Source organism: Schistocerca americana, chromosome 2 (assembly GCF_021461395.2).
Source record: "Schistocerca americana isolate TAMUIC-IGC-003095 chromosome 2, iqSchAmer2.1, whole genome shotgun sequence".
NCBI lineage: Eukaryota > Metazoa > Arthropoda > Insecta > Orthoptera > Acrididae > Schistocerca > Schistocerca americana.
In genome coordinates, this window is record NC_060120.1 from 572,708,652 (window position 1) to 572,730,579 (window position 21,928).

Consider the following 21,928-nt stretch of genomic DNA (forward strand, 5'->3'; position numbering starts at 1 on the left):
ATCCCTTCTTCTAGTCAAGTTGTGCCATAAACTTCTCTTCTCCCCAATCCTATTCAATACTTCCTCATTAGTTATGTGATCTACCCATCTAATCTTCAGCATTCTTCTGTAGCACCACATTTCGAAAGCTTCTATTCTCTTGTCCAAACTATTTCTCGTCCATGTTTCACTTCCGTACATGGCTACACTCCATACAAATACTTTCAGAAATGGCTTCCTGACACTTAAATCTATACTCGATGTTAACAAATTTCTCTTCTTCAGAAACGCTTTCCTTGCCATTGCCAGTCTACATTTTATATCCTCTCTACTTTGACCATCATCAGTTATTTTGCTCCCCAAATTGCAAAACTCCTTTACTACTTTAAGTGTGTCATTTCCTAATCTAATTCCCTCAGCATCACCTGACTTAATTTGACTACATTCCATTATACTCATTTTGCTTTTGTTGATGTTCATCTTATATCCTCCTTTCAAGACACTGTCCATTCCATTCAACTGCTCTTCCAAGTCCTTTGCTGACTCCGACAGAATTACAATGTCGTCGGCGAACCTCAAAGTTTTTATTTCTTCTCCATGGATTTTAATACCTACTCCGAATTTTTCTTTTGTTTCCTTTACTGCTTGCTCAATATACAGATTGAATAACATCGGGGAGAGGCTCCAACCCTGTCTTACTCCCTTCCCAACCACTGCTTCCCTTTCATGTCCCTCGACTCTTATAAACTGCCATCTGGTTTCTGTACAAATTTTATTTTACCCCTGCCACCTTTAGAATTTGAAAGAGAGTATTCCAGTCAACATTGTCAAAAGCTTTCTCTAAGTCTACAAATGATAGAAACGTAGGTTTGCCTTTCCTTGATCTTTCTTCTAAGATAAGTCGTAGGGTCAGTATTGCCTCACGTGTTCCAATATTTCTACGGAATCCAAACTGATCTTCCCCGAGGTTGGCTTCTACTAGTTTTTCCTTTGTCTGTAATGAATTCGTGTTAGTATTTTGCAGCTGTGGCTTATTAAACTGATTGTTCGGTAATTTTCACATCTGTCAACACCTGGTTTCTTTGGGATTGGAATTATTATATTCTTCTTGAAGTCTGATGGTATTTCGCCTGTTTCATACATCTTGCTTACCAGATGGTAGAGTTTTGTCAGGACTGGCTCTCCCAAGGCCGTCAGGAGTTCCAATGGAATGTTGTCTACTCCGGGGGCCTTGTTTCGACTCAGGTCTTTCAGTGCTCTGTCAAACTCTTCACGCAGTATCGTATCTCCCATTTCATCTTCATCTACATCCTCTTCCATTTCCATAATATTGTCCTCAAGTACATCGCCCTTGTATAGACCCTCTATATACTCATTCCACCTTTCTGCTTTCCCTTCTTTGCTTAGAACTGGGTTTCCATCTGAGCTCTTGATATTCATACAAGTGGTTCTCTTATCTCCAGAGGTCTCTTTAATTTTCCTGTAGGCAGTATCTATCTTACCCCTAGTGAGATAAGCCTCTACATGAGGGCTTAACAACTGGCCGGTTTTGAGCGCGAGCACTCGCGTCTGCTCAGGCACGTGCTCGCGAACAGGCGCAAGGTCGCGGAGTGGGGAGGGAGGGGAAATGCGCGCGCACGTATGAATGTGATCTCGCGTTCTTAGCAGATTTAACTAGCCATCTGAATGCTTTGAACATTTTACTACAAGGTAAAGATCTGCTAATTACTCATTTCATAGATCGAATACGAGCTTTTAAAATGAAATTGACACTTTGGGTGAGTCAGCTGGAAACAGGAAACCTAGTTCATTTTCCTAAATTATCATCCATGCAAGATGTTCACAAAGACTGTGAACGTTATTCACATAGTTTAGTTGATCAGCGCTTTCGAGATCTGACAGCACTAGACAGTGATTTTGATCTGTTCTCTCCATATTCAGCGAATATTTAAGAGATTCGTCCTGAGCTGCAGCAAGAAATTATTGACCTGCAGTGTGACTGAGAATACAGAGACAAATTTCAGAACAAGAAAAACATTTTGGAATTCTACAGACACTTCCCTCAGGATAGATTTCCTCGTTTGCACAAACTGGCGGCTACAATAATATCAATGTTCGGTTCCACGTATGTTTGTGAACAACTGTTTTCTGCAATGAAATGTAACAAGACGTGCCTGAGAAACGCATTGTCTGATCCAAATTTAAACTGCACGGTGTGCCTAAAATGCACAAGAACAATTACTCCGAACATAGACGCAATTGTAAGGGCAAAAAGTACAAGATAACCGAGAGTCCCACACTTCAGTGACACCTTTTATTGTGTAACAGTTCACAAATTAATGCGAATGTAGAGGCATACACTAAGCTAATAAGATTATGTGGCATGTGTACATTCTCCTTTATTTGTTTCATTTGTCGCAGTAATAATTCGTGAGTGATATCCCTGCAGGTGGCCGCGGATTTACATTGACTGGCGGCAGTTGTTGTGTGCCCCACGTGACTTTCCCCACTCTCCGCTCTGGTCCGGTAGTGGGGGTAGCGTGCTCGCGCTGCTCCGTGCTCGCGCCTCGCTGCTCACAGCTTGCTCCGCGAGCACGTATGTTGTGAAGCCCTGCTCTACATCCTAACATTTGTCCTCTAGCCATCCCTTCTTAGCCATTTTGCACTTCCTGTTGATCTCATTTTTGAGACGTTTGTATTCCTTTTTGCCTGCTTCATTTACTGCATTTTTATATTTTCTCCTTTCATCAATTAAATTCAATATTTCTTCTGTTACCCAAGGATTTCTACTAGCCCTTGTCTTTTTACCTACTTGATCCTCTGCTGCCTTCACTACTTCATCCCTCAAAGCTACCCATTCTTCTTCTACTGTATTTCTTTCCCCCATTCCTGTCAATTGTTCCCTTATGCTCTCCCTGAAACTCTGTACAACCTCTGGTTCTTTCAATTTATCCAGGTCCTATCTCCTTAAATTCCCACCTTTTTGCAGTTTCTTCAGTTTTAATCTACAGGTCATAACCAATAGATTGTGGTCAGAGTCCACATCTGCCCCTGGAAATGTCTTACAATTTAAAATCTGGTTCCTAAATCTCTGTCTTACCATTATATAATCTATCTGATACCTTTTAGTACCTCCAGGGTTCTTCCATGTATACAACCTTCTTTCATGATTCTTAAACCAAGTGTTAGCTTTGATTAAGTTGTGCTCTGTGCAAAATTCTACCAGGCGGCTTCCTCTTTCATTTCTTAGCCCCAATCCATATTCACTTACTACGTTTCCTTCTCTCCGTCTTCCTACTACCGAATTCCAGTCACCCATGACTATTAAATTTTCGTCTCCCTTCACTATCTGTATAATTTCTTTTATTTCATCATACATTTTATCAATTTCTTCGTCATCTACAGAACTAGTTGGCATATAAACTTGTACTACTGTAGTAGGTGTGGGCTTCGTATCAATCTTGGCCACAATAATGCGTTCACTATGCTGTTTGTAGTAGCTTACACACATTCCAATTTTCCTATTCATTATTAAACCTACTCCTGCATTACCTCTTTTTGATTTTGTGTTTATAACCATGTAGTCACCTGACCAGAAGTCTTGTTCCTGCTGCCACCGAACTTCACTAATTCCCACTATATTTAACTTTAACCTATCCATTTCCCTTTTTAAATTTTCTAGCCTACCTACCCGATTAAGGGATCTGACATTCCACACTCCGATCCGTAGAACGCCGGTTTTCTTTCTCCTGATAACGACATCCTCTTGAGTAGTCCCCGCCCGGAGATCCGAATGGGGGACTATTTTACCTCCAGAATATTTTACCCAAGTGGACGCCATCATCATTTAATCATACAGTACAGTTGCATGCCCTCGGGAAAAATTACGGCCGTAGTTTCCCTTTGCTTTCAGCCGTTCGCAGTACCAGCACAGCAAGGCCGTTTTGGTTATTGTTACAAGGTCAGATCAGTCAATCTTCCAGACTGTTGCCCTTGCAACTACTGAAAAGGCTGCTGCCCCTCTTCAGGAACCATACGTTTGTCTGGCCTCTCAACAGATACCCCTCCGTTGTGGTTGTACCTACGGTACGGCTATCTGTATCGCTGAGGCACGCAAGCCTCCCCACCAACGGCAAGGTCCATGGTTCATGGGGGGATTATATTAATTAGTGTATTAATTAGTGTGAAATAGCCAAATACCTCTTATAAAGTAAGTATTATAATCTTGGTGTTTGGTAAGAAAGACTATTTCCTAGCACATGCTGTATTTTGTGTATCAGTCTTGTTTGGTTTTGCTTATAATTATCTTTCACTAGTGAAATATGAGATTACTTAGCAAAGTGGCTACTTCATTCGTGTGTTGTAGTTGGGTTGTTGAAGTTGGGTAGATAAACAATCTGCTCACCAAGTGGCAGGAGGAGAACGCACATATAAAGGTATTTAAATTTACAAGCTTTCGGAGCCAGTCTTCTCATCCCGTCTGGTAAGTCTCCCCTGATCTGAGGTTCTGTCATCTTCTCCGAACTCTCCCCATTTTCTGAACCTCACCAGTCCATTACCTTCACCTCTCTCCCCTCTCATTCAACCCTTCTGCCAGAAGAAGGAGCCACTGGCTGCAAAAGCTTGCATATTTAAATACCTTATATTGTGTGTCCTCCTGCCACCACTATTTATCCAGTTTCATTATATTTTCAAAAATTTATTATTTTCATTCATTTGTGTGTTGGAGATAGAAATAGGATATTGAACTGTTCAGTGCTTAATACTCTTTAAAATGTTATATTGTGCTGCCCTGCATCTCTTATGGTTGCTTTTTCATACATCCATACATAAATGTTTTGTGCTCCTTAAATCCCATCACGAGATAGTTCCTTCAGGGATGTGGAATGGGGTGTATGTTATTCGTTAACTGAACTATTCTGATATCACAAAGTACTGGTGACCTCATGTTATTAATGTTCATGTAAGACAGGAGCACATGTAACCCCGTTTGGCACGCTTAGTGGCACTCACGTAGGGCTGGCAGCAGGTACAGATCAGTGACATGCCACAATATGCCCATCTTAAATGTCCATTACGAAAGTAATGTAACTTAGTGCATTACATGGAGCAATAATGAATTTTATGAATACGTGGTGTCTGTTATTTTGGACACGTCTGAAAGAACAGACAGCACCTGGAATCCACAGCTTTTATAAATATTATGTAATCAAAGGAGGAGGAAGGAGAAAGGGAAGGAACTACTGATGTCAGCTGCATGGATGGTACTGCCATTAGGTGACACCGGTGTCAGTGGGGGTCGGCTGGGTGGCTTGCTGAAGTAGTCCACGCAGTTGCTATAAACACTGTGTCTGGATTGCACAGTGGTTGATGCAACTGCTTAGTAAGCAGGAGATCCTGGGTTCAAATCCCAGTCCAGTACACATTTTCACTTAATATCAACGGATTCTGCGTAAAGTTCTGAAGCAGCTGATATCAGTATTTTTCTTTTCTTTCTCCCCGCTCCACCTTCAGTTACGTAATAATAATGAATTTTCTAGTAGGAACTCTTGATTGACAAAGCCAGATACTAAATCTGTATGCTTTTGTTTTTGGTTCCCGGTTCGAATTCCTCATTTCTTATAACATCATTTGCATCCTCAAATATTTAATTAAGGCAGCAATACGCATACTCGCCAAGAAACATTATTCCATATTTATACCATTATCTGAAAACTCTCATTTCATTTACACAACTTTTTTGTTGTGTATCAGAAATGAGTTCATGACAGCTCCATCAGGTGCTTGAAGCCAAAAAAATGGCAAAATTTACAAATCATTGGTATCCAGGCCACAAAGTTTTAGTTGGGAAAAAAAATTGAACTTGTGTCTTTGAACATTGTGAACATGTGGTGTCCCATCTTCTGCATAGCACATATAACGTATGCATAATCACAAAATACTTTGGAAACATGTATGGTGTTTGCAACATAACTTCTCACTTTTTGCAGGGGTTACTGAGAATGGAAAATTCAATAGTTTGTTGGTATTGATTTGTTTCTGTTCAAATCCAGCTATAGTTAGCAAACAGAACTGTTACTGGTATACCAATTTTATGTAAGTCCAGGATACCACAGATTTGTGTGCTGGTAGATCCTTTATGAAAATAAACGGTGATAAATTTATACTTAGCTTATACTATACTTTGTAAATCTAACTGACAAGAAATAACATTGTGTTGTAGGTAACAGAAAAGTCGTGTTAAAAATTCTCAGTGCATACATCAATTCTCTCTATGGATCACAGCTTTTGGCAGTATCTACAGTTGTCTTTAGCAGGAAAGCATCTGATGGTCATGGGCTGAACGGGTTTGGGTGGTAAACACATAAGTTCTTGATATTGTTTGCTTCATAAAATCATGAATAATATGTATTCTTTTAATACCATTTTTTTCAGGTAACTTTAACTTGCTTCAGTTAACAATGATTTGTTTTTACATGAACAATTTCATACTAGTAACTTGAGTGGGTACTGTACTACAACCAAACAAACATAACACATTATTGACATTGTAATCTTGAGTATTCATTGACGACTCTTGTAGTCTAGTATTCCGAGGTTCTCCTTTGCACTCCATGTCCATTCCGTTCAACTGTTCTTCCAAGTCCGTTGTTGTCTCTGACAGAATTACAGTGTCATCAGCAGAACTCAAGGTTTTTATTTCTTGTCTGTGGATTTTAATTCCTACTCCAAATTTTTCTTTTGTTTCCTTTACTGCTTGTTCAATGTACAGGTTGGATAACTCTGGGGATAGGCTACAGCCCTGCCTCACTCTCTTCTCAATCATTGCTTCCCTTTCGAGCTCCTTGACTCTTGTAACTGCTCCCAGTATTTTACCCCTGCTACCTTCAGAATTTGAAAGAGAGTATTCCAGTCAACATTGTCTAAAACTTTCTGTATGTCTACAAATGCTATAGACATAGGTTTGCCTTTCCTTAATGTAGCTTCTGTACCCTCCCAGTGCTCTCTCTTTCTGCCATGATTTATAATATGAAAAGTGCTCCTATACAAGCCCTTGCTATCAAGTGCGCACTTTGATGCATTACTGAGTGTGTAGCCTATATCTCTACGAGAGTCATTCACATTCATTCTAATTTCCACAGCCTCTTTTAATGACTTGGGTCGTCCTGATAGTGTGTAGTGGGGGCCAGAATCTGTCAGTGCTTAAACGACATCTTGTGTTTGTTCACAAGGCTATGTTTGGCAACTGATTTTTGTAGATGTCAGTATTTTATTTGCCATCGGTGTACAGTAAAGTGCTGTAAAACAGTTTGACTAAACTACCACAAATCACTACTGCCAAGTCATATGCAACAATACAAATGTCTGATACTCTACATTTTTGACTACCCTTCACAGAGCACAATTTCTTTTTGATTTCCTTAGATGGCTGAAAGTTTTAATCCAATGTATGCTTAAGATCATTAAACTGCACTCTGTGTTGCTCTTTGCTCCACACAATGGAATAATCATCGTATGCTGATATTTTGTGGATTGAATGATTATGATCTTATGTTTCCCAGAGAGAGCTGACTTCATTTCATGTGGCAGGTAGCCATTTTCTCAGAGGTTAGATAGTTTATTATGGTTTCGGCTTAGTGTGTTACAGTTCAGCTCATCTCTGTGAGCAGATGATGGAAACTGTACCCATTTAGATATAACTCTGTGTAGATTGGTTTAGGATACACCAGTGGCCAAGCCCACCATCTAAATTACATTCAACTAAAATATCTTAAGAAGGGTAGCTTTACCATCATTTTCCATTTCTGCAGCAAACTTTGCATTGAGATATATGTTGGCCGTCTGATCAGTGATTGCTGCAATATTTTGTTGCAGTGAGGCAAAATCAAAATGTTATCTCAAATTTAAAGGTAAAACATTCTTCAAGATCCCCCTGAAAAATTTGCCACAGCTGGTGCTATGAGCATAACTCTGTCTGCTTCTGTCCTTATTTGTTTGATGATAATGTCAACAAACATATATAGTTCATAAAACTGTGTTCACAGCAACCAACAAAAGGTGCCATTAATTGCATTAAATATTTGGCATGTCTGTCTGTTGGAGAGTTCATAGGCAAAGAGTGGGTCTTATTGGTGCACCTTCTTTGCTATTGTAGGAAGGTGACCACAGGGCCTGTTGTCACAAGTTCTCTACATCGTCATTTAGAAATGCCTGATTCCTGTAGTAATATTCCTGTCTTTCTACTCAGAGACAGGATTGCATTTCAGAATAGCAGCTCATCAAGTGCACAAAAAAATATACTTTTGCTGAATGCAACCTTGTGATCAAGCACAAGATGTTTGACCAGACATAGATTCTTGTACAGACTCTACACTTCAAACTACTGGGACTCAAATCACCAAAGAGGCTATGGAAATTAAAATATGTGTCAACAACTTTCATGAAGCACACACAGTGCTTCATGAAAGTGGGCACTTGATACTGCGAGACTGCCTAAAACTATGTCGTATATTGTAGGTCACAATTGAAAAAAAGGTGCTGTACACAGTTTTCCATTATTTCCACCAATGTAACCTCTAGTTGCAGTAGACACTACTACACCATACACATCTGTGTGATTCCATTACTTTTTTTATGGTTGGTTAGTTTTCTGACAAAGGCTACTCTTTGGTGAAAACTCGGTTTGGATACAGAATTAACTTGGTAATTACAGTGAGAAGGTTTAGTAGAACAGATTTGCCACAAAAGTTTTATGGTTATATAGGTGAGAAATAACTACTTTTCAGTACTTACGTTAGTTGAATTGTAAGCATTATAAGTTTGACTTTGCCTGTTATTGTGTAACTGAATGGTATTTTGTTGTTTAACAAATACGGAATAAATCTTTGCCATAAGACTTTAATTTTCAGGTAACATATACTAGGAATTTTGTCAGTCATACAAATTAAAAGAGAAATCCACACAAATATAAAAAAAAGGGGTGTGAAGTGAAAATGTTTTTAGATCTGCATTCTATCTGACAGGATTTCTTTATTTTTTCACATAGTGTCCAGGTGCTTCCTGTCATGATGTGGCTGCACTGTAATAGCAGGCCAACTGCCTTTTGACTATGCAGTTACAGACTATAGCTTTATGCGCATTGTCTCCTCCTCCTCCTCCTTCTTCTTCCTGGAACATTTCTTCTTATGCAGGTCACACACAGAACCTCTTCCAAGCTTCTCTTTCCTCCCATAGTCTTATCATTCAGTCTCTCCTCTTACTGCAGTTCTCTTCAGTTCACTTCATCCTTCACCTGGTCTCTCCATCTTGTTCATGGTCTTCCAGTTTGTCTTCGTACAGATTTTGTCCATTTCAGGGCTGTTCTTTTAAGACTTTTTTTCTCCCATGTATGTCCAAACCATTTAAACCATTTCTCTTCATAGTTTCTTGTAGGGGATTAATCTGAAGGGTATTTCGTGTTCATTCCTTATCCTGTCCGTTCTTATGTTGCCCTGGAAGCCTTGAAGAAAATGCATCTGTGATGCTTGTATTCTGCTCAGATCTTCTTTGTCTAGGTGTGACTTTCTGATCCATAGGTGAAAATGGGAGATAATGTGACTTTCATAGCCGGCCGGTGTGGCCGTGCGGTTAAAGGCGCTTCAGTCTGGAACCGCGTGACCGCTACGGTCGCAGGTTCGAATCCTGCCTCGGGCATGGATGTGTGTGATGTCCTTAGGTTAGTTGGGTTTAATTAGTTCTAAGTTCTAGGGGACTTATGACCTCAGAAGTTAAGTCCCATAGTGCTCAGAGCCATTTGAACCATTTCTCCAAAATTTCATCCTTGATGTTTCTTTTCTTGGTTAATTTATTCCTTAGATGCCTGTCCTTAATGTTTTTTATTATTCCTGCTGTTTCTCATTAGTTCACTGTTTGTTAATTAGTTAATCTCTGCTAGGTATTTAGTTCTTCCAATTTCTGTTCATTTTCTTCACAAATCATCACTTCGTTTGCATATTTACAAGTTTCAAATAATCTACTCTTGACCCCTGGTGAGCTTTCCTTATGATGTTGTCTATGACTATATTAATTAACACTGGCGAGAGCACACTTCCTTGCCAAAGCCCTCCATCTGTTCTAAACCATTCTGATCTTTTTGTATTATAACACAATTCAGGCATTTGTTGTACATGTTTCTGATTCTCAGTTACAATCATTTTGACAGTTTCAGAGTATTCAGACTTTGCCATAACTCTACACTTCTAACTGTGTCATTATCCTTTTTGATATCTATGAATGCAACTATGCTATCTTTCCTAAATTTCCATTTATTTTCTACAAACTGTCTGGCTGCAAAAATGGCACCTATAGTTGGTATTCCTGGTGAAATCTATGTTGCTCTTATATTAAAATTCAGTGGGGGACCTGTTCATATCTGAAGAATGAAATAAATGTAACTGAGGTGATCAGAAATTTCTCACTACAGCACTGAGTTAATTGCTTTCAAGTTGGTATGTTTCGATAATAAATTTATAAAATGTAGTAAGTCCTATGTGAAGTACATTTTGAGTTTTCACTGTTTGGAAGTTTCCCATAATGTTAACATTTTAGGCTTTGTTTTATGATGATACTTTTTAATCAATTATTTTAATCCTAGGTTGACAGCGATGCATCATGGTCATTGTGGAGGGTTGGAACAAAACTGCCTGGAAGCATTGTGAGGGATGAAACACCAATTGCTGAGGAAATTCTATTTTATGTACAGCATCCTTTCCATGAGCTCAGAATGATGGCAATAACATTCATACCAACCCTTTTTGGGTCTTTTGAAGAACAAAAAATTGAAAAACTACAGTGGCAGAGTAACATGTTTGAATCTTTGTGCAAGATTATCATGGAAGCTTTTGTTGTTGAGGTATGATTGTTCATTCAATTGCCCTATTCTCTTGAAGATTACAGCATACTTTTAACATGTTAATTATTTCAACTTTAATATTTGAAGGTTAACAGACACTTTTCGAATTTCCATCATTACATGAAGAGAGTGAAACTCGCTATTCCTGTTCTTCGCAGTCACATTATTTAGGCGGAATGTATTCCTACTTGTTCTTACTTCTTTCTGCAAATGAAAAAATAAAACAGATAGAATGCATGCACATCTAACACATTTTTCTCCATGTTTGAATCTCAATTATGAGAATATATTTACTGTATAAAGAAGTGTTCTTTATAATGAAATAAGGCTACAGTGTAAGCAGTTCCTTCCACTTACTTATCATATCCCACACTGAGAAATAAACTTGTCTTAAAAAAGAATTTTCCTGTTGAAATGTCTAAAATTTTAGTATGGATGAATAATACATTGGGAAACACACACACTGGTACAGCAGCATGGCTTTGAACAATATCCACTGTTGATGTTATTTTATTGCACACATTTTTACATATAAAAACAATTTTTAACAAAAGTTGGTTGTTCTCTGTTACCTACATAACTACAGTTGCCTGAGATTGCAGTCATGTGAGTGTGAGTTTTGTGTGTGTGTGTGTGTGTGTGTGTGTGTGTGTGTGTGTGTGTGTTGTTTTTTTTTTTTTTTGACGAAGACCTTACTAACTGAAAGCTTTATTTGGGACAGTCTTTTTGTTGTGCCTCTCTGCGACTCAGCATCTCTGTTATATGGTGAGTGGCAACTTTACTTTTCATGATATTGTTACCTACGTAACTTTTTTGGTTATTCAGTTCTTAAGAACGAAATCTGTAGGACCAGAGCATTATGATTAATTGGGTTTTTAAAAAGCCATTGAAGTCATCCAAATTATGTTTACCCCGTTTTTTCTGCAGCTAATTGTCGAACTGGCCCATAGCCGTAGTTTTGCAGTGGCCTTTCATCTGGTTGGGAAGTTTGTTTATGATCATATCTGTGCAGGATGCTGTACTAGTGTTGTGATGTTGATGATAGGTGACTGTTTCCACAGATGGATTTGTCTCTGATTGGGTAGTAAATGTCACTGACTGGGCTGAATTAGGAACTGATGAGCAGGTTTTCCACATAGACATGACCCAGGAGATAGGGATTTAAGAGCAGGGGTGACATAATTTGTCAGGTAGGAATATCAATATTCATTTGCTTACTCATCATTTGGATTTACAGCTCCTTGTGTTTACCGTGTTTACAGTTAAAATTGAAGGATGTGAGGTCCGCCAGTTATGCAAAACACTGTTTTTTCCCAAGTATCCAAACATGTTTCAGCACCACTGTGTCATCATTAGTGGGTTTCCATTTTATTTAATCTGTACTAAATGATTACAAAATTATATGGATACTAAAAAGAGTGTTTTGCATAACTGGCGGACCTCACATCCTACAATTCATTTGCTTATTGGCAGATTAGCACTTTGGTTTCTTGCTTCAGGGCATGTTGGGATGTAATCACAGCTGTGACTAAGAGTTAAAGGAGTGTTGAGTGTATGGGTAAGTCACAAAAGATTGTTTTGTGGACAAGGCAGCATGGCCTTCTGCATTTTGGAAAGTTTCTTAGTTAATTTGGTGGTTTCACGTTGTTGCGACTCGCCGCTCTTTCAAACTGCCGCTGCGCAGTTACGCGCATCCTCTACATGCGGCACTGTCTGCCAGCCATGCAGCAGCAGCGCCACCTAAGCGACCAGCCAGCCAGCGGCCGCTAGACTAGGACTCAGTTATGATTTGACTGTTAAAGTGTACACACGTCTTACTCTGTTTACTTGATCTGTGACTTTCATGTATTGCGTCTTCCTTGAAATGTATTTGTTCAACTTGAAGTTAGTACAATTGGCGACGAGGTAGTGATTTCGTCGCGGCATCAAATGCGGGGCGTCTCTCGTTGTTGTCTCTACTTCCTTTTTCCTCCTTACGATGAGACGGCGGAAGACTGGTCTAATTACGAAAAACGTCTTCGAGAGCACTTTTTGGCATTTCATGTCGCGGGCGAACAAACATGTAAGTCTCTGTTCCTTTCATGGATTTCACCTAAAATGTATTGATTGTTGTCGCAATTGGCTCCTTTGAAGGATCCTGCGTCTTTGTCCTTTGCTGAAATGTGCTTACTTCTGTCCGTTTATTTTCAAAAGCAAACACATGTGATAGCGTCTCGTGTTGCCTTTTATCGTTGTCAGAAACAACCGAATCAATCCTATCGCACTTGGGCTGCTGAACTTCACGGCCTCAGTAGGAAGTGTCAATTTGTAACTGAAGTTCACAAAGAATCCTACGCCGATTCCATGGTACAGGATGCTATTATCCGATCAGCACTCGACAAAGAAGTTAGGCAACGTGCCCTTCAGTTGGCAAATCCGACTCTAGATGAAGTCCTATCGATCGCTCAGTCTTTTGAAATTTCTCACGCCGCTGGAGCACAAATAGAGGCATGGGGCGACGTCGGGGGAATACAACCTCTGTGCAATGTTGATGAAGCGTGTGGCATGTCCCCGTTGGCCGATGTGGCCGCATTACACTCCCAAACGCTGCCTCGGCCTAACTGTAAACAAACCTCTAAGAAATTACAGCAAAACCCACAGCAACTTCCTTCATGTCCGCGGTGTTTTATGAAACATTCACGAGAAGATTGTCCACAACGGTTGACCGTGTGTCACAAATGCAAAGAAAAGGGTCATGTGTCATCCGTTTGCAAATCAGACCGCATACACGATGTTCATGAACATGACGCTGATTCTGATTCTGTGTTGTCTGTCAATTGTATTTCTTCCCTTTCAGGGAAGTTATTCCTCACTGTCCAAATACTTGGTCGAGATGTTCGCATGCAGGTGGATACTGGTTCTGGTGGCACTATCATCAATTCTCAGACGTATCTTCAGTTGGGTTCTCCGATCATATCACCTGTCACTAGGCAATTACGGACTTACAATAAACAGAAGATTTCTCTCTTGGGACAATTTGATGCGGAGGTATCTTACAAATCTGTCATTTGCACTGTTCCCATATTTGTGGTTGACCATAGTAACGCGGAGAATCTTTTTGGTTTCGATGGCTTTCTCATTTTTGGGTTCTCCAGATGACTCTGTCAATATCGTCTCTGATGCTATTCCTTATGCTCAATTGGATTCCTTGTCGACGACATTTTCGTCCCTTTTTTCTCCTGGGTTAGGCCATGCAAACGACTTTGAAGCTGATATCACGCTCAAACCCACTGCTCGGCCTGAGTTGTTTTGGGCTTGGCCCATTCCTGTGGCCGTTCGTGATCAGGTCAAACAGGAGCTGGATCGTCTCACTGCTTCAGGGGTCTTGCTTCCTGTCACTTCCAGTGAGTGGTCCTCTCCTGTCGTTGTCGTTGCTAAGCCAAATGGTGATATTCGTCTCTGTGGCGATTTCAAAGCCACTGTAAATCCTCAATTCCTTATCGACACTTACCCTATGCCTCGACCTGAAGAATTGTTCACTAAACTTGCTGGAGGCCAGTATTTTTCTATACTTGACCTGTCAGAAGCTTATCATCAACTTCCTCTGGACGCTGCTTCCCAGCAGCTTCTGATCCTTAACACACATTTCGGCCTCTGTCAATACCAACGATTGCCATTTGGGGTTGCCAGCGCCCCTGCTCTCTTTCAGCGATTCTTGGAACTATTATTGCTCACTGTCCCTGGGTGTAGAAATTACCAAAACAACATTGTTATCACTGGCTCCACCACTGATGAACATCTTCAAAATCTCTGCACACTTTTTCATGTCTTACAGACTGCCGGTCTTAAGTGTAATCTTCAGAAATCAAAATTTTTTCAGACATCTATCGCGTACTTGTGGTTTCAACTCTCTCGGGCTTCAGCGAACTGTCGCTGCGATCGACGCCCATCCTCGCACTACATCTGTTAAGGAACTGCAGGCCTTCTTGGGGAAAAGAGCATACTATCACAAGTTTTTACCGTCTGCTACTTCGGTGGTTTAGCCGTTGCTGTGCCTGTTGCATAAAAACGTGCCTTTTCACTGGTCCGCGTCATGCAATGCAGCTTTCCAGACATTGAAGACTATGCTGAAACAGGCCCCGTGCCTGGCTACTTATCGACCTGGCCAACATCTTGTTCTTGCCACAGACGCCTCTCAATACGGGGTCGGTGTAGTCCTTGCGCACCGTTTTTCTGACGGTTCTGAACAACCCATTGCTTATGCCTCCAAAACGCTCACGGATGCCCAACAAAAGTATTCTCAAATTGAAAAAGAAGCTTTGGCCATTATTTATGCTCTTCATAAGTTTGGTGTTTTTCTCTGTGGATCCAAATTTCATTTTGTAACGAATCACAAACCACTTGTTTCCTTGTTTCATCCATCAACGTCACTTCCCGACAACGCTGCACACCGCCTCCAGTGTTGGGCTCTTTACTTGTGTCATTTCAATTATGAGATTCATTTCCGGCCGACGGCTCAACATGCGAATGCTGATGCACTGTCTCACCTTCCCAGGGGTCCTGATCTGGGATTCGATAAGGACTAACTTTTGTGTTTCCACCTGGATGTTGCCGAGCAGCGGGTTGTGGATGGGCTCCCCATCACCGGGGACCGGCTGGCAGCTGCTACGGGTTCTGACCCTACCCTCTCCCGGGTTTTATGCTGTATTCAGAAGGTTTGGCCAGATCGTCCGTCCGCTAAGACTTCTGATCCGTTGTGGAACTACTATGCTTTGCGTTACCGCCTCATGGCTAGGGATGGTGTTATCCTCCTTTCCACCGAAAATACTTCGCCATGTGTTGTGGTACCTGCATCTTTGTGTGCTTTGGTCTTGCGCCTCCTTCACCAAGGGCACTGGAGTGTCTCTCGCACGAAACCTCTGGCGCGCTGTCATGTGTACTGGCCCTGCATTGATTCTGTAATCGCACACATGGTCGCTGCCTGCGGCCCTTGTGCGTCACAGGCTGCCGCCCTGAAGTCATCTTTGTCACCTTTGCCTTTGCCTGTGAAGCCCTGGGAGCGTATTCATGCTGACTTTGTGGGACGTTTTTTAGGTACTTATTGGTTTCTCGTTATTGGCGCCTACTCTAACTTCCCTTTCATTGTCCGTTGCATGTCGCCTACCACCGCAGCAACCACCAATACTCTAGCTCGCATTTTCTCTTTGGAAGGTCTTCCCTCTACTCTTGTTACTGATAATGGTCCGCAATTTACCTCTTCCGATTTTGCGGATTTTTGTGCCCGTCACGGCGTCATGCATGTCACGGCCCCTCTGTTCCATCCACAGTCAAACGGTGAGGCTGAACGACTTGTCTGCACATTTAAGGCTCAGATGAGGAAACTCCTGACTTCTTCTGCTGTTGTTGTTGCGCTTCTCCAGTTTCTGGCTTCTTACCGTTTCACCCCCATGGGCGACCACAGCCCGGCTGAGCTCTTACATGGCTGCAGCCCCGCACGCTACATCATCTTCTGTGGCCTTCCACCTGACGGCTGTGGGTGCCTTCGCTTGGCCGGTTCACCGCCGACGACCTTGTATGGGTACGGGGAAATGGCAGGCACCCAAAATGGAGTCCGGGCCGCATCTTACGACACTGTGGCCAATGCCTGTATGAAATCCAGACAGACACGGGTGTTGAAGTGCGTCATTCGGACCAGCTTCAGCCTCATGTGCTGGCAATGCCTGTTCCGGATGCTGCTACACCACCTTCGGCTCTACCTGATGCTCGGGATACTGGAATCTCTCATTACTCACAACGCAGTCCTCTTACCATCATATTGGTGCCAGCACAAGAACTGACGCCACCAGGAGATGTGCCCATGCAGGAACCAGAAGACCATCATCTCTCGGAGTAACTCTACTCGCCTCCTTCTCCTACGGACGCGGACACATCACCCATGTCTCCTGTTATAACAACTGGACTTGCCGCAATGGGCAGATTGGTGCACAGGCCCCCAGCAGATTCGACCCCCACATCTCCTGTCATCTTGACCCGTTATCATCGAGGACACTTTCGTCCGTACAGGAAGCCTCCTCCTCGAGACTTTACGGCCAGTCAACCAACACCTATGGACGTTAGCAATCTACAGGCCACTTCCATCAAGACCTGTGCAAAAACTTCAAAGGGGGGAAATGTGTTGTGACTCGCCGATCTTTCAAAGTGCCGCCGCGCAGTTACACGTGTCTTCTACGTGCGGCGCTGTCTGCCAGCCATGCAGCAGCAGCGCCACCTAAGCGGCCAGTCAGCCAGCGGCTGCTAGACTTGGACTCGGTTATGATTTGACTGTTAAATTGTACACACATCTTACTCTGTTTACTTGATCTGCGACTTTCATGTATTGCATCTTCCTTGAAATATATTTGTTCAACTTGAAGTTATTACACATATTCCATGGATCATTTTGCACAATAAATCATATTGATGTGGAATAAGTTCTTTTAGATTCAGATCGCAAATTAATTTATCAGTATGGCTGCATGCTGACATTTGTAAGGTGTGTTATGCACACACTGAGATGTGAGTTAGTAATTCCTACCCACTACCTTTTACACATTACAATAATAGAAATTATTCTGTGGATTAGAAGGAGTTGTCAAGGAGAAACTTTTCCAGTTTGTTTTAAAATTTTACTACGCTGTCTGTCAAAGATTTTTTGTCAGTGGGTAAGTGACCAAAAAGTTTTGTTATAGCATTGTGCTCCACTTTTTCTGCTAAAGAAAACCTTAATGTGGAGTAGTGAATGGCATTTTTCCTTGTGGTGCTCAAATTACATTCATCATTGTTCATTTTGAACTGTAGTGGATTATTGACAGCAAACTTCATGAGAGAGTAAATATAGTGTGAAGCAGTAGTCAGAATGTCCAACTCCTCATTAGATGTCTACAAGGTTAATTGCAAGTGAGGCCCACATATTATTCTTACAGCATGTTTTTCAGCAATGAAGACTGTCCTTAAAGACAAGGTACCCCAGAACATTGTTCTGTATGACACTACTGAATGACAATACATCAGCTTACTGATTTGTGTCTCCACAAGATATGGGATGATTATAAGTGCAAATGTAGCTGAACTAAGTTGTTTTAGGAGTTCCAAATTGTGCTTTTCACAGTTAAAAGTCTCACCAATATGGAAACCTGAGAATTTTAAAGTTTCTACCCTATTTACTATTTCCTCACCATGTGTGACACTTATCACTGGTGTAGCAGCCTTAGATATGCAGAAGTGGATATGTATGGTCTTTTTAAAATTGAAGGGGAAACCATTTGCAGAAAATCAGTCAGTGATACTTTTAAGAGCATTGTTTACCATTTCTTCTGTCTTTGTATGTATACTTGGAATGATTGCAACACTAGTGTCATCTGCAAAAGGTACTAATTCTGCTTGTTGTGTATCAGACGGGAGACGATTTACATATATGAGGAACAATAGTGGGTGTAAAATTGAGCCTCAGGGAACCATCACGTGTGATTTCTTCCCAGTCAGAATTACATCCATGGATTCTATTGGTTGAATTACTAAATATGGCTTTCTGCATTCTTTTGGTTGGATACGACGGTATGCACTTTATGGATGTACAATCAATCCCATAAAACTTCAATTCATCAAGGAGAATACTGTGATTCACATAGTCAAATGCCTTAGATAGAGCACAGAAAATACTAATCGGTGCTATTTTATTATCTAACTCTTCTGCAATCCAAACTGTAACTTTGCGAGGATATTACTGTTGTTAAGATGAAATATTATTCAAGAATACATCACCTTCTTAAAAATTTATGTAAAATGTCAGGCACTTATTGACCTCTGTACTTATTGACCTCTGTACTTATTGACCTCTGTACTTATTGACCTCTGTACTTATTGACCTCTGTACTTATTGACCTCTGTACTTATTGACCTCTCTTATCAACTTTCTTCAGTAACAATATTATGAAAAGGGAAGGTGCTGAGTCGCAGATAGGCACAACAAAAAGACTGTCACAAATGAAGCTTTCGGTCATTAAGGCCTTCGTCAGCAATAGACGACATGCACGCGTGCGCACACACACACACACACACACACACACACACACACACACGACTGTAGTCTCAGGCAACTGAAACCCCACTGTGAGCAGCAGCACCAGTGCATGAAAGAAATGGCAACTGGGTGGGGTAAGGAGGATGCTGGGGTGGGGTGGGGGAGGGATAGCATGGTGGGGGTGGCAGATGGTGAGGTGCTGTAGGTTAGACGGAGGGCAAGGGAAACTTGGGGGGGAGTAGTGGAAAAGGAGAGAAGTAAAAATACTGGGTGTGATAGTGGAATGATGGCTGTGTAGTGCTGGAATGGGAACAGCAAGGGGGCTGGATGGATGAGGACAGTGACCAACCCCCATTAGTTACTGTCCTACATTCCATCCGTGATTTTCCATTGTTTAACTTTCTTAAGTAGGTGTTAGACAGTGACATACTTCAGTCTGTCTTGAAAAGTGCGCTGAGTTAGTAATGTTTCAAATAACATTAGGCTTATTATATGGGAAGAAATCTTTAGTACTTTATTGGAAACACCGTGAAAACCAGATGAGCTTTTATTTTGGAAAGAATGCATAATTTTCTGAAGTTCAGAAGGAGAAGTTGGTGATAGATTCATAGGATTGAATTTTATAAGAGTTGCTTTTTCAACATACTGCTAAGATTTTTCCCATGAACTTTTTTGTCCCTATACTTTCTACTGCATTTAAGAAAAGAATAATATATGTTTGCTACATGTGACTCATAATTTGTAGCCTTTCCACTCAGTTGAATAGTGATGTCATCCTGTGCTGTGGCTGGTTGTCCTGTCTCTCGTTTCACTACATTCCATAAAGCCTTAATTCTGTTGTAGGAATTACTGATTTCAGACATTATATGCATGTTCCTTGAGCTTTTAATAACCTTCCTTAGTAATTTTGAGTGGTTTTTGTAGTGTGCAGCTACTGCACGAGCTCTTCATGTTCTTGCCAGCATACATTTCCCTTATCGTTTCACAAGATACTTTAATCCCTGTAATGATCCACATTTTTCCTACTTGGCTGTTTAATGCCCTTTCTGATTAGATTATGTGGAAAGCTATTTGCAAATAATGATATTAATTGATCATGGAATAGATTATTTTTGTGTTAGCATTTATGTTGGTTTGGGAGATATATATATATATATATATATATATATATATATATAAAAACAAAGATGAGGTGACTTACCGAACAAAAGCGCTGGCAGGTCGATAGACACACAAACATACACACAAAATTCAAGCTTTCGCAACAAACTGTTGCCTCATCAGGAAAGAGGGAAGGAGAGGGGAAGACGAAAGGAAGTGGGTTTTAAGGGAGAGGGTAAGGAGTCATTCCAATCCCGGGAGCGGAAAGACTTACCTTAGGGGGAAAAAAGGACAGGTATACACTCGCACACACGCACATATCCATCCACACATACAGACACAAGCAGACATATTTAAATATGTCTGCTTGTGTCTGTATGTGTGGATGGATATGTGCGTGTGTGCGAGTGTATACCTGTCCTTTTTTCCCCCTAAGGTAAGTCTTTCCGCTCCCGGGATTGGAATGACTCCTTACCCTCTCCCTTAAAACCCACTTCCTTTCGTCTTCCCCTCTCCTTCCCTCTTTCCTGATGAGGCAACAGTTTGTTGCGAAAGCTTGAATTTTGTGTGTATGTTTGTGTTTGTTTGTGTGTCTATCGACCTGCCAGCGCTTTTGTTCGGTAAGTCACCTCATCTTTGTTTTTATATATAATTTTTCCCACGTGGGATGTTTCCTTCCATTATATATATATATATATATATATATATATATATATATATATATATATATATATATATATATATATATGCAGTAATTATCCATAAGCCGCACCAAAACTTGTCTGCCTGGAAATTCGCGCAGGCATAGATGTGTTCTAAAACTTTCGATAAATGTTAATCTTGTAGTTTTGATGTGTGGCTTGATAATTTACCTTTTCTCCCTAATGACGTACAACAATGCTGATGTGGCTGCAGCACTTATTCTCTCTTTGTAAGTAACTTTGTCTCCAAATGTGCCCATTTATGCAAGTTCTCTTTGCAGTGGGGGAAGGAATTTAGGATGTCACTTGGCAGTAGAATGGTGGTAAGTTCCTATGGTACCAAATTGCTGAGGTCATGGTAGTAGAATGAAAACTTAAGACATCCGCATACTAGAACTTTTACTTAACAAAATATTGAGACTCAGTTACATGCTTCTTTCTCACACCTACTCAGAAGACTGACAGATGGCAAGATCAGTGAAAAGACAAATTAGGTACATAATATAATTGCTGTTTTTGCTCTTCAATTTTCTGTCAGCATATATATAATCATACATCCGTACGATATCTTTGCAATACGGAGACAGTGCGAGTATTGATTTATATATGTAGGCCACTTAAAGAACCTACACACATTTGGTTCATAATAAATTTCATCTTAGGTCATCTCTTGTAAACTGTTCTTAAAAAAGTTGTCCTGGAGTCATTAATTACTCTGACTCATTTCCACTGAGGAGTATTCATATTGTAAGACACTATATTACTTAAAGTAACTAACTGTGCATGTAGTCGGAGAGACCATTTGTTACTAGGTGAACAGTTATTTTCTTGCTTTGAGCTTCAGCAAAAAAAAACATCAATTAGGATACTACTGTCTTTATCTATGTGTTTCACGAGGGTTGGAACTTGAAAAGTGGCAACTATTTATTCAGAACCGATACAAAAGGGTTGCATGTGTGCACCTGTTACTGTCCTTCAAAGTAGTCACCAGTGTTGCGTTGAACCCGTTGCCAGAGATGTGGAAGGCGTAGTATACCATTAGCAGAGCCTGTTCTGTTGATGGTGCAAGTGGAATGTTCTAAAGTTATGGTGACTTTCGAGTACAATTGTGATGGTGTTATCCTAATGCGTTACGTTCCTCCATGGCAGACCGTGAATGCACAGTATTACTGTTCGTTTTTGGAGCATCACCAGCGACCAGCTTTGCGAAAGAGGCAG

The 21,928-nt window shown here is 40.8% G+C and overlaps 1 protein-coding gene across 1 annotated transcript in view; it reads left to right on the top strand.

Annotated features, from left to right (window-relative positions):
• Nucleotides 1-21,928, top strand: part of LOC124591556 (serine-protein kinase ATM-like) — a 456,741-nt gene that overhangs the window by 174,323 nt on the left and 260,490 nt on the right. The window contains exon 20 of the mRNA XM_047131742.1: nucleotides 10,613-10,870. Within this exon, the coding sequence (XP_046987698.1) occupies nucleotides 10,613-10,870 (258 nt within the window). The remainder of the gene's footprint in view (nucleotides 1-10,612; nucleotides 10,871-21,928) is intronic.